Source organism: Nymphalis io, chromosome 14, assembly GCF_905147045.1.
Source record: "Nymphalis io chromosome 14, ilAglIoxx1.1, whole genome shotgun sequence".
NCBI lineage: Eukaryota > Metazoa > Arthropoda > Insecta > Lepidoptera > Nymphalidae > Nymphalis > Nymphalis io.
In genome coordinates, this window is record NC_065901.1 from 882317 (window position 1) to 896815 (window position 14499).

At 35.6% G+C, this 14499-nt stretch overlaps 1 protein-coding gene across 1 annotated transcript; it reads right to left on the reverse strand.

Annotated features, from left to right (window-relative positions):
• Positions 1-9831: 9831 nt before the first annotated feature.
• LOC126773472 (chondroitin proteoglycan-2-like) lies at positions 9832-13634 on the reverse strand. Its single transcript, XM_050494426.1, has 3 exons — positions 13628-13634; positions 10686-13094; positions 9832-9995 (listed from the first exon to the last, which is right to left on the reverse strand). Exons 1-3 carry the CDS (start codon positions 13632-13634, stop codon positions 9832-9834), a joined length of 2580 nt encoding a protein of 859 aa, XP_050350383.1.
• Positions 13635-14499: the final 865 nt, after the last annotated feature.

The window sequence follows — 14499 nt, forward strand, 5'->3', positions numbered from 1 at the left end:
GTTGCACGAAAATAATGAATAAGTAGATGAATTGTTTCTCAAAAGAGTGTTAAAAATGTAGCAAAACAGTAGTAGTAAAATAACAACACAGTATTCTTTTTTATATTTTACACTTCGATCAGAAAAAAAGTTAAATGACAACGAAATTACTTGCGATGCTTTAAAAACCAATATGGTGTTGATATATATACATATATTAATATGTTTGTAATCATAAGTGTTTAATTTAGAAAATATTTGTCCTTTACACTGTGTAATTCAATTAAGTATCTTAAACTATATAGATGATTTCGTTTTATAATAAATAAATAAATAAATTATTTTCTCGTAATTGAATAAACGCGTACAAAGATACGTCAAGTTGTAAGATATAGTGCGGACGGTACGGAGAGATACGAGTTAATTATTCTGATTGATTGAGGGTATGTTTATTTATTTACATAATTATTTACAATTAAGCCCTAAGTATTTATAAAAGGTTAGTTATACTTTATCTATACATATAATAAATCTGTAACTGATCACTGTCCGTACATGGGAGTTTATGAATAAAACTATTACCTCTATCGACGCAGTAGAACTAAAAACAATGATTGTTAGAATTGTGTCTGTTTTGCTTGTGTGTTTGTCCACGCTACAACAGCAATAAAAATAGATGAGTGAGCCAGTGTAATTACAGGCACAAGGGACATAACTTTCTTCGTTCCCAAGGGTGGTGGCGCGTTAGCGATGTAAGGAATGGTTAATACTTCTTACATCGCCAATGTTTATGGGCGGAGGAGACCACTTAACATGTGGTGACCCATTTGCCTGTCCGCCTGTCTATAACATAGCCGTACAAGGTTGTGGTAGTACAAAGTAATAATAATAATAATGTCCTCCAGATCGATTTCGGCCACGGCGGCCAATCTCAAGAAAGATTAGCCAACTGCGCAGGACATATTATAGTGCACAAGTGTGTAAACGTAAAGCTTTGTACCGGTTTGTAATCCGACAAGAAACTCAATATTTTTCAACATTTTTCATGCCCTGTATGTTCATTAAATGCAATTAATTTTGTTCTTACCATCCCGCGAGATTATGAGTAAGAGGGAATAAATAATAAATTTGTTTTTGCGAACATACTTGAGCATATACCTTGCACAGTATATATATTCTCCTTGAAAATTCTATGTCCGAAAACGGTCAGAAAGATATCACCAATATAAGATTTATCAATAATGATAACAATCAATCGATGATAACATCTGATATATTGATCGTATCTGGTAATGCAAATACATTGCATTTCGTTCCTCGATGAATTGTGATAAAATTGATAAAATCGAATAAATCAAGATATAATTTTACTGTTTTTTTGCTATAATTTTCTATACGTCTTAACTTATAGCCGTACTATAAACATAATAATTACATAAAGATAAAGTAATCGCCTATAAGCATCTCACTACTAGGATATGGTCTACTACGCATAATATTTTTTTTTTTTTTTATAGAATAGGAAGGAGGACGAGCATATGGGCCACCTGATGGTAAGTGGTCACCAAACGCCCTTAGACATTGGCATTGTAAGAAATGTCAACCATCGCTTATAGCCAATGCGCCACCAACCTTGGGAACTAAGATTTTATGTCCCTTGTGCCTGTAATTACACTGGCTCACTCACCCTTCAAACCGGAACACAACAATATCAAGTATTGCTGTTTTGCGGTAGAATATCTGATGAGTGGGTGGTACCTACCCAGACGAGCTTGCACAAAGCCCTACCACCAGTAAATATTTATATTTCACCGCCAGCAACAGTATTGTGGTGTTTCGGTTTGAACTGTGAGTGAGTCAGTGAAACTATAGGCATAACATCTTAGTTTCCAAGGTTGTTGACGCATTTACATTGTAAGAAATAATAAATATATCTTACAGCGCCAATTCCTAGCGACCGTGGTGACACCCACGATCAGCTGCCTGTTATAAATAATATAATATACAAACAAAGCACATGAAAATTCAGTAGAACTTAACAGCGCTATTACATTCCAACCGTCATTTTTTCATTAAACGGTCAACTTATGTGTTCGTATTCTTAAAAATAAAAGACCTTAAAGTTTTAAACTTATTGAAAAATGAAGAACAGTTATTAGTATAGATCATAGCGGCCTCAATTTTTTTTAAATTTGGACTTAGCTATTTATACAAAGTCAAAACTCCAAAGAAAGTAAAATGTGCGAATGCACTTTTTTGAGTTCATAGATTGAACTATATTACGGGCCAATTTGAATTGCAACAATATAATACTATAGTTTAAATAGTGTTTTAGTTCATAGCGGCTTGAAAATTTTGATATTTGTATGAATTAACTATAAAAAAAATCACATTCAAAGGCAAAAAATTACTAAAAACGCTCCAAAATAGAAACATAAAAAAATTATACTAAAATATTTAATTAATAAAATATTATTTCATTAAGATTTTTTTTTTTCAATTATTTTAAAAAACATATAATTCGAAAAAACATGTAATTAAAAAAAACATAATAACAACTTCTAAAATGCTACAAAATACATGGTTATGCGTTTGAATTCAGTATTACGCGAGCGCTTCTAGAGGTAGGACCTATGTCGAATTTTTGAGCGCCCAACTTAGCTAAACAATAGAGCGTGAACTGTATAGTGCGATTGCCTATTGTGGATCATATATAATAGATTTATAATTTTTTATGGGGTTTAAATAAATAAATATAAGCAAACACAATCAAAATAATTAATTTTATTTATTAAAATAATGACCTATCGTTCTTAAAAGTACAAAAAGCACACATAAAGCTAATACAAAACCATCTAAGCGCTTTTGTTATTATATAACTATATGATAACAATAGCGCTACGATTTACGAGCCGCACACAAGTCCCAGGTTCGAATCTTGGGCTATTGTCACAATTCTCAGCGTAATCTTTATGTTTAATTGGAGGGTTAAATTACTAAAATTTGCTATTATTCTTAAAAAAAAAATACTAATAATGTCCACGAGAGAAGCCACGGGTGGAAGATTCACGCGTTCTAACCACGACCTAGTGGTTAGAACGCGTGAATCTTAACCGATGGTCGTGGGTTCAAACCTGGGCAAGTACCACTGAATTTTCATGTGCCTAATTTGTTTTTATAATTCATCTCGTGCTTGACGGTGAAGGAAAACATCGTGAGGAAACCTGCATGTGTTTATTTTCATTAAAATTCTGCCACATGTGTATTCTACCGACACGCATTGAGCAGCGTGGTGGAATAAGCTTCCAAAACTTCTCCTCAAAATGGAAAGGAGGCCTTATCCCGGCAGTGGGACATTAACAGGCTGTTACTATACAGTACTGGATTTGGGATATCTGCCGGCCTTCCCAAATTATTGAATTTACAAACAATATTTTAAAAAAAAGTAACACAATAAATGAAATAATAGAAAAACTATCAAGATTGCTGAGTTACAACGCTGTGTCGTAAACTCAAGAAGCCGATCGAGTCGTCGTTGTGCGTAAATACCTAATTTTGTGATAGGCCTCTTAAACCGGCTTTGTACCCGTAATCTTGGGAGTTAAGATACACTTGTTCAAGCCACTGGACCATCACATTACTTATATTATAATTACTTGATTTACAAGCATTATCAATTTCATTATAGTTACATTTCAAGAGCTTAGTTAATTTTATTTTCGCACACTCTCCCAAACGACATAGCCAATTCATGTATGGGCGTTTGCATCGGCATCGAATTTAATGTTTACCAAAGAATTGTGGTGTTTTATATTCGTGATTATTGGAACATTAAATTGCTATAAAAAATCTTAACGAACTTTGCATTACAACAGGCTAGACGTAAACAGTTTCATAATTTCATTAAACCTTTATTCGCTGGCAATAATATAGATAATTATTTTGCTATTTATATACTTAAGGCACTCTAAAATAGCAAAAAGTTGTGAATTATTACAGCTAACATTATCAGAATATTTTGCGCTCAAATAGTGTAGATACACGTCAGAAAAGGAAACAAAAATATTACAATAAAAACCACATCACTTGGTTTTTAGGTATAGGCAAACACAAAATAACAGAAGAGTATATATAATGATTTATTTATTAGAGAAAACAAATTCAAGCTACGGAACACTTTGAGACTTTCGAGAAACATTTACCTTTTGTTCATTAAAATATTCTGTATTTTAATATTCTTGTTATTAATATGTTGTCTAAGAATTCTTTTGGAGCTTGATTATTGTTTTGGTGTCAAGACAACAACAACCATCTGTCCTGTTCCCTACAAGGCAATTACAATAGTACACTAAAATAGCTTTCAAGATAGAATCACAATGTTCAGTGTCAAATAAAACATAGGAAAAGTAAATTGCATGGCTTTTCCGCAGTTGATGCACCTCATAATGCTTCACAAATCAAATCTGAAACACAATACAAATCAGAGTCCAATCACCAGAGTTAAAATCAACGTAATCGAGTGGTAGGTATCAGTTTGTAGAGTAAAGCGGGATTATAATTAATAGAAACTAATCGCAAAAACACAAATACAGCACGCAACGAAGAATCTGCAATGACATTACATTGACATTTGACATAGACAGAATCAAACAAGTAAACGTATTCCCTTTTACGATTTTTGTTGTTTTTGTGTAAAAAAAAACTATCTTACGCTTTATGAAAACACACAATTATATACACAATAATACATTTATAAAAGATAATTTTATTAAATGCAATAAATACCAATGAAGACAGTTTTGTATTTATAAAATGGTCCTAATAAGAGCATTTGTCGCCCACGTCACTTGTCTACATGGTATGCATGGTCCAGAACGTACATTATTATATTTATCTTTCTCTGTGCTCCATTATGGTGGAAGTTGACAAATGGTACTTCAAATTCATCTTGCCTTATTTCGATGGCATCAAAGTAGATACGGACATATGCATTTTTGTGAATATGATTTTTTTACCATAATAAGCTTATATTAACCTTATCTACAAGTCTGTATTAAAGTTTTATGATTTTTCTAAGTAATTAAAATTATCTGGTACGTAAATAAATATATAATAATACATTTAAATAATAATAATTACATTTAAATAATAAAAATTAATAATAATAATACATTTAAATAAACGTCGCAGTAGAAACGGACATTTGAATTTGTCCGCTTTTACTTCGGAGTATCCAAGGATGATTGAAACGCAAACAAAGACATCCGTCACTTCTCACACTCATGCGCATACGCGACTACGCGGGTACGCGCATTAATTTATCGCACGTTTTGTTAAAATTATATTGTTTATAGCACACTACATTTATGTATCCTTAAAATATTAGTTTCTATCAAGATACCTACCATGATTTATACAAAAATATCAAACGTAGCGTAGGCAGTTGACGACGCAGAATTTCAATAACGTTTTGATCTCCTTTTTTCATTAGAAGTAATTAGAAAGTGATAATAATGGTTGAGTTATAAGATTTTCTTTAATTTTATACTTGGTAACTAATCTTTACTAATATTATAAAGCTAAAGAGTTTGTTTGGTTGAACGCGCTAATCTCAAGAAATACCGGTTCAAATTAAAAATTATGTTAGTGTTGAATAACCCATTTATTAAAGAAAGCTATTATATTTAACGTCAAGCTACAACCAATAGGAGCTAAGCGTTAATAAAAAATGTTGCAGAAACGGGGAAAATGTATTCTTTTTGAGAGCTTCCGTTGCGTGCGCTGCCTAAACCGTTAAAGTTAAGCAACAATCACGTATGCCGGAATTGTTTTTCTTAAAAGATAAAAAAGCGTCCACGATATCATATGTGTATCATTTAAGGCTGCTACTCACTATAACCTTTTTTTTTGGTAATAAAATTAGTTCTAAAATAATCCATTATTTGCGTAGATTTTCTTCTCATTGTTTTATTAAATTTATAATTACTCGTTTTTTTTAATAATTAATGATAAGTACTTATTTTTTAAATACAGATTTACCTTTCAGTATTAAAAGGTAAAATTTCTTATGAAGGTATTCTTTGCAGCCATAATAAATAAAGCACAGAGACGGACTTTAAAATATGTCGGAATATAGGGAACTTTGTTTTTCTCATGGGCAATTGTATGTTGCCTTATCTACATCTGGATGCAGCGAAAACCAATAAATGCTAATATCCCACGAAAATACAACTAAAAATATTGTTATTACTTAAATACTACACGTCCGCTTTTAGTGATTTTTTTAAGTTATATGCGGGTGGAACGGCGGGCACAGCTCGTTACCAATAAAACTCTTAACTGTATGATTAAAAATAGCCTGTTAATTCCAAGGCTGATTATACTTTTAAGAAACAATGATATTCATTTTTTTATTTGTATATTAGCATTTACAATTAATAAAAATTTTATTTTCTTTGATAGTTGATCTAGCATAATTTACTTAAAAATAGTTTTGATTTTTTGTCCATAAACAAAAATTTATAATTATTATGAATAAATAATAAATAAACTAGTATTATTACATAAGCATTATTACTAAAACAAAACATTGGCGTGGTTTAGGAAATTAAATGAGTTTAACTAAGAGATGTAGATGAAGCTATGTGAAATGTTATATGCAAAGTTAAATACTGTTTTTATATCAGTAACAGTACAGTAATAGCCTGTTAATGTCCCACTGCTGGGCTAAGGCCTCCTCTCCCTTTTTGAGGAGAAGGTTTGGAGCTTATTCCACCACGCTGCTCCAATGCGGGTTGGTAAAATACACATGTGGCAGAATTTCAATGAAATTAGGCACATGCAGGTTTCCTCACGATGTTTTCCTTCACCGTCAAGCACAAGATGAATTATAAACACAAATTAAGCACATGAAAATTCAGTGGTGCTTGCCCGGGTTTGAACCCACGATCATCGGATAAGATTCACGCGTTCTAACCACTAGGCCATCTCGACTTTTGTTTTTATATCGCTTAGATTTATTTAATTATCCTTAAAAATAGTTCTGGAGTGGTTGTTACCTTCATTTATTAAATATTTTAATTAGAATGAGCACTATTTTGATTTCAACGAATAAACGGATATCAGGCAGAGGTCTTCTTTTACTTTGAGGCGTTTACAAAGTAAAAAAATACATCTACATTATTTCAGAAAAACAACGACATAATAATAAAACCCTTTATACAATAAATAAAAAATGTTATTTTAATTCTTCATGGAAAATTTCATGTTAATTGATACATAAATCTCGAATTGGTATTACTTACTATTTTTTACTTAATGTGATCTCCTGAAAAATTGCTATTATGTAGATGTCTGTATCTACATTGCTGCCATCGATTTAATATTTTGAAATAAAAACTGCCAAGTTCAGACAGGTTAAAAACTACGAAGTAATTATTTTTATCAATGTTTATTACACAATATATGATGTCAAGTCAAAAGTTTACTTGTTTTCTGTCAATATGTTAATTATTATCTATACTTATAAAATCGTTTATCTTAATTAACTATAACGTACAACCTAAAATGAGTCAAGAAAATTTAAATTTAGAACATAGGTTTATTTTATAGCTTTACAAACTAGCTATCCGATCCGCTTACCCGACCCGACACATAACTTTAATTATTTACGTAGCACACTTCAATAAAGACCTTTCCGACTAGGAGAGTCGAAAAAAATTTTTGGTCACCTTCAGCATTTATCGTCATATTTCAGACAATTTTAACAAACCCTCAATACTAAACATTTCTCAAGATTCACTACGTCCATTGGTGAAATCCATATGATAATCCATTTAATAGTTTTTGAGTTTATTGCGTTCAGATAGACAGAGACAAACGCGGCGGGGCACTTTGTTTTATAATATGTATTGAAGCATCTGCTAAGGATTTTTAACTCTAAATAGATTTGCAATAATTTTACGCGTACAAAATATTTCTTAGGTATGTTGATAAATTCTAAATGTGTTATCTGCTAAATATAATTAGCTTAATTTTTTAAATTGTAATTTTATCGTGTAATTAATTTAATTTAATGAATTGAAAATTATGCAGATATTATTTAACTAATAAATTTCCTGATCCATGTTTATTTGTTCTTAAAAAATACGATACATTACCGTGTTTGTGTTTATAATTAAAAAAAAAATGTAAGTAACTTCTCCTTAAGTTGTCAACTGGCATAATAATACAACATACAGATATATAATAAAACTTTTTTATTATACGTTTAATAAATCCTCAGGAAAAGAAAAAAAATGTTGACGGAACGGCACAGCGGTTAAATTGCAGTGGTTGAAATCGAGCAAAATCCACTTAAAATCGCACTTTCAATATAAGCCCAACTTCTTCAGCCCTTACTTTTGTACCAGCTAAAGTTGTGTAAAGAACAGGAAAGTGGAATTTCCACCGAATGTTTTTGATTTAAAATATATTTTATATATATGTTAGTCCATCAGGTATATTGTCTTGATACCTGAAAATAATGATTGAATAAAAAAAATAACGGTTACGGTTATCAGTATATATAACAATTTCTTGAAATTTTGTTTTTCTTCATATTCATATCGCAAAATTTGTGTCGTGCATAATTAATGGCCGACAAATTCTACGACATGGTTTGCTATTATTAAGACAACCCTTAGAGTAAATGAAAAGATGATCAATCTTTTACTAATATCTATAATGTGAGTAGAAGTTGCCATTTATAAGCATTGTAAATCCGAGAGTCTATATCGTTACTTTTGAATACATTTAAAGGAAAAATGTTTGTTTTTAAGCAATAAGTTATTTTATACGGCCCATTTCCGCACGAACTCTGAGAATGGGAAATCTGAAATTGGGAATACCCAATTGTTAGCAAAGAAAACAATAGCTGTGTCATCAGCATGAAAAAATGTTACCCCCGTCAGTCCGCGTACTACAGAACTTATTAATATAGACCATGAACAATGTAGGGCCTATTAGTCTGCCTTTCGGCACGCCATAACGTACTGTGAATACAAAGCTAGTGAAGTTTGTACCAAATGGGGGTCTTCAGTAGATAAATTCTGTTGGAATCCAAATTAGGTTGCTAAGAATATGTTGAATTTGTCAAATTAAATTTATTAATCTGGAATTTATTATTTTTTCTATTCTATATCTTTTGAACATGTACAGATATCGCTTTATAGTTAGAGTCGTTTAACACCCGGCTGTCGAGCATTGAGGGGCGCCTTTAACAGTCTCCCTTCCGAGACGATACCATGGTGTGCTCAATGCCAATGGCGTAGTGAAGTCGATAGCACTATACGGTGCCCCGATATGGGTGGACGCACACACCGCACAACTGGCCCTCCTGCGGAAGCCGCAGAGGGTCATAGCGGTGAGGGCGATCAGAGGGTATCGTACGGTGTCCTGAACAGTGGCGACCCACCTCGCAGGCGATCCGCCCTGGGAACTCCAGGCGGAGTTGCTCGTGGAGGTGTACCGCTTCCGGGCCGAGGCGAGAGAACGCGGCGGCCGACCATTGTCGGCGGAGGTTGGGTGGATCAGGGCTCTAGCAGGCCCTGATCACCCGACATGAGGAAGATCTGGGCTCCCCCGAGGCGGACCTGGCGATAGTGAGACGGTACGTCCCCACTTGAGTCGCTGGGTCAAAAGGAAACGAGGCACGCTCTCGTTCAAGCTGACGCAGGTGCTTACCGGACACGGCTGCTTCAGTAAGTACCTGCACGAGATAGCGCGGCGGGAGGTGTCACCCTCCTGCCACGAGTGTGGTGCGCCATTTGACACGGCGCATCAAACACTGACGGAGTGTGCCGCGTGGGGGCCTCAGAGGCATTCCCTGGTGGCGGTTGCCGGCGGAGACCTTTCCTTGCCGAGCATCATCAACGCGATGCTCAGAAGCGAGGGGTGTTGGTCGAAGATGGTCTCTTTCTGTGATAGTGTGATGCCACAGAAGGAGGCCGCGGAGCGGGCGCGGGAGGAAGATGCCGCTGCAGACCCACTCCACCAAAAAGACCGGGGAGAAGAAAAAGGCGCTATGCGCACCTTCTCCCTCGCCACGATAGGCGCCTCCGGGACTAGGGGGGTTCACAGTACCCTGGGAACCCTCCCTAGAGCATGGAGGCCCGCATAGGTGGCCGGCCGTCAGAGCGTCACGATAGCATGCGAAAGCGATCCCGTTGGCGCTCCACGTTAAGACGGAAAGGGTACCGCTGGTTTTTTAGTGGGTATTCCGATGTTCGGGGCGCACTCGGCGCCTTGGACACCGGTGAGCCCCACATACCCCCCACTGTTTCCGTGGGGGACACACATAACGCGTTTTTTTCAGCATTAAAAAAAGCATACAGGCGTTGCTTGTTTGAAAACTGTTGGGAAAACACCACAAATATGTAAGATTAGGAAATGAAATAATAATCGATTTTATAATTGAAGAAAAATAATAACCTATAATGAAGTATGTAATTACTGTATATACCGAAGTATTAATTTCCTAATTAATGTTAAGCATATTTATATTATTATTATTATATTATTAATATATAACAATAAATATTCAGTTTAAAATAATGGGTATCAAAAAAAACATAATTAGTTAAAATTTGATTGTTTATTTAAATAAATAAATATTTCACATTTTAATAATAAAATTTAATAATTGATAAACACAAAACTTTAAATACGGGTTGCTCTAAATCTACGTCCGCTCAAATGTTTATTCATGGAGACACTTTCTATTCTGTCCCCACATTTCACCTTCTCAGGCCAATCACAAATTTGTTTGTAAGGATTGTACAGAAGATTAACGGGGCAGTCCATTGAAACAGGTTTGTTGTTGAAGCATTTGTAGAATTGGTAACAGTTTTCGTGTGCGACTAAAAATCCATCAGAACCTTCCTGACCGCAGATCGATGGTGCTTCACCGGGGTTGCAGTTGCAAGTTCCATCATTCTCATCATCACCACCATCGCCTCCATCACCTCCACCATTGTCGTTATCGTTGGTATCGTCATCACATTCTGGAATTACTCTGTCTCCACAATCTACATTTTCGGGCCAATCACAAATTCTTCTGTAAGGATTGTAGAGAAGGGTGCCGGGACATTTCATGGCGACGGGCTTACCATTGGAACATTTGTAGAACTGGGTGCAGTTTTCGTGTGCGACTAAAACTCCATCAGAACCTTCCTGACCGCAGATCGATGGTGCTTCACCGGGGTTGCAGTTGCAAGTTCCATCATTCTCATCATCATCACCGCCATCATCACCACCATCGCCTCCATCACCTCCACCATTGTCATTATCGTTGTTATCGTCATCAGGTTCTGGAATTACTCTGTCTCCACAATCTACATTTTCGGGCCAATCACATATTCTTCTGTAAGGATTGTAGAGAAGGGTGCCGGGACATTTCATGGCGACGGGCTTACCATTGAAGCATTTGTAGAACTGGTTGCAGTTTTCGTGTGCGACTAAAACTCCGTCAGAACCTTCCTGACCACAGATTGATGGTGCTTCACCAGGGTTGCAGTTGCAAGTTCCATCATTCTCATCATCATCACCGCCATCATCACCACCATCGCCTCCACCACCTCCACCATTGTCGTTATCGTTGTTATCGTCATCAGGTTCTGGAATTACTCTGTCTCCACAATCTACATTTTCGGGCCAATCACATATTCTTCTGTAGGGATTGTAGAGAAGGGTGCCGGGACATTTCATAGCGACGGGCTTACCATTGAAGCATTTGTAGAACTGGTTGCAGTTTTCGTGTGCGACTAAAACTCCATCTGAACCTTCCTGACCGCAGATCGATGGTGCTTCACCGGGGTTGCAGTTGCAAGTTCCATCATTCTCATCATCATCACCGCCATCATCACCACCATCGCCTCCATCACCTCCACCATTGTCATTATCGTTGTTATCGTCATCAGGTTCTGGAATTACTCTGTCTCCACAATCTACATTTTCGGGCCAATCACATATTCTTCTGTAAGGATTGTAGAGAAGGGTGCCGGGACATTTCATGGCGACGGGCTTACCATTGAAGCATTTGTAGAACTGGTTGCAGTTTTCGTGTGCCACTAAAACTCCGTCAGAACCTTCCTGACCACAGATCGATGGTGCTTCACCAGGGTTGCAATTGCAAGTTCCATCATTCTCATCATCATCACCGCCATCATCACCACCATCGCCTCCATCACCTCCACCATTGTCATTATCGTTGTTATCGTCATCAGGTTCTGGAATTACTCTGTCTCCACAATCTACATTTTCGGGCCAATCACATATGCTTCTGTAAGGATTGTAGAGAAGGGTGCCGGGACATTTCATGGCGACGGGCTTACCATTGAAGCATTTGTAGAACTGGTTGCAGTTTTCGTGTGCGACTAAAACTCCATCTGAACCTTCCTGACCGCAGATCGATGGTGCTTCACCGGGGTTGCAGTTGCAAGTTCCATCATTCTCATCATCATCACCGCCATCATCACCACCATCGCCTCCACCACCTCCACCATTGTCGTTATCGTTGTTATTGTCATCACATTCTGGAATTACTCTGTCACCACATTCAACATTTTCGGGCCAATCACATATTTCTTTGTGTGGATTGTAGAGAAGGTTTCCGGGACAGCTTACTGTAACGGGTTTGCCATTGAAGCATTTATAGAACTGGTTGCAGTTTTCGTGTGCGATTAAAACCCCGTCAGACCCTTCCCGACCGCAAATCGAAGGCGCCTCACCGGGGTTACAGTTGCAAGATCCATTGTTATCATCGCCATCTTCATTGCCGTCCCCATTCTCGTTTTCGTTCTCATCACAGTCCTCATCTTCCTTCTCGTCTGGGACAACCCTATCACCGCAGTCTACTGTTTCAGACCAATCACATTCTTGTTTTTCAACATCAAAGAAGAGGTTCGACGCACATTTCTTTACTACAAGATTTCCGTGCGTGCATTGGTAGAATTTGTTACAGTTTTCGTGGGGGTAAAGTTTTTCAATAGTGTGGTCTATCGGGCAGCCATTCTCATTTAGCTCAATATCATTTCCTTGAGCTAAACTGATTGCGCAGACCAGCAGTAAGGCTGCGACTGAAAATTAGAAAAAAGAGTTAATAAATTAACAATTCAAAATTATTATTTCCTTAAATGTATTTTGAATTAAGGGCATTTAATAATCATTTACTACGTTTTAATCGGAAGATTTACGGGGTCATATTTACAAGATAATATTTAAAGTATACTAGCTTCCCATAATATCCTACTTCTGAGCAAAGGGCTCCTCTTAAGAACGATCTACTTCTACCCTAATGACATTTATTGTCTAATTTGTACGAACAACGCTCAATGCTCCGTAATACTACGAGCATTATACCTTACTCTATGTACCATAGTTAGACGTATAGTGAATAAGTGTGATCGAAATGAGAACTCTCATGCTCCGGAAGGAAGGAATTCTAACAAATCTCAAGTGATCACACGCATTGACAACGAATGATACAAAACTTACTAAAAGTTTGGGATAATAAAAGAAAAAAAAAACTTATTGATTAAGGAATAAAAAAAAAAAAGTAATTAAATTAATTTGACAAAGAATTAAAAAAAAGGAAACAAAAAATACATACCTTTCATATTTATACGATCACTTATTTTGTTCTATTAACACAAATGCAAATATACTGACAATTAACAAGTGCCTCAAAAACACCGACACCAGTGATTTATATATGAAAACATAATCCTATTACTCCTGTTATTAATGAATGATTTCTTGGAATTTCACAAATTGATATTATCAGATATATTTCAATCTTATATGCAATTCTAAAAACTAATATCTAGATAATCTTTTTTTCGCAATCACTTATCTGAAAAATCTTAGTTAATGACAGCTAGCTGATTTTCCTTTGAAATAATCGGCTGCCTATTTAGGGTTCCTTTGCAATCTTTGTATACGTGTATCACGGTCATTATATAGTTGATCATATCCTATTTTTTTAGGAATGCAGTTTCATTTCCATTCCTCTTGTTTATTATTGGTAATAAAGTAAAAATTTATTAAAAATATAGGTAAACAAAACGCACGCAAACATAAAAAAAAATGTCTATAATAATATTTTGAACTTCTCTTTTATAGAAAGACAAGCAACAAAATGGCGGCGTGATGTTAATAACAATTTGCGGCAAGTAATTTTTATGAAAAAGTTCCGAAGACATTTTTATCTCTAGTCATCCTCGATATGACCAGCCCCTCATGTTTACAACGCCACCCGCATCTTGCATCACCCATAAACTTACATCCGTCAAAGGTCTAAATTTCAGACGTTGAAGACATTTGAATCTCAAAGAAATATATTCAAATTAATAAATGTTGATCGCTAGTATGTAAGTATTTCTCTCATCAACTTATCGCCTTTATAGGTGTTCGATATTTTTGAACATCGTGGTTCTTGATACCAATGACATCTTTAGCCGAATAAACATTAAATGTTGCAGC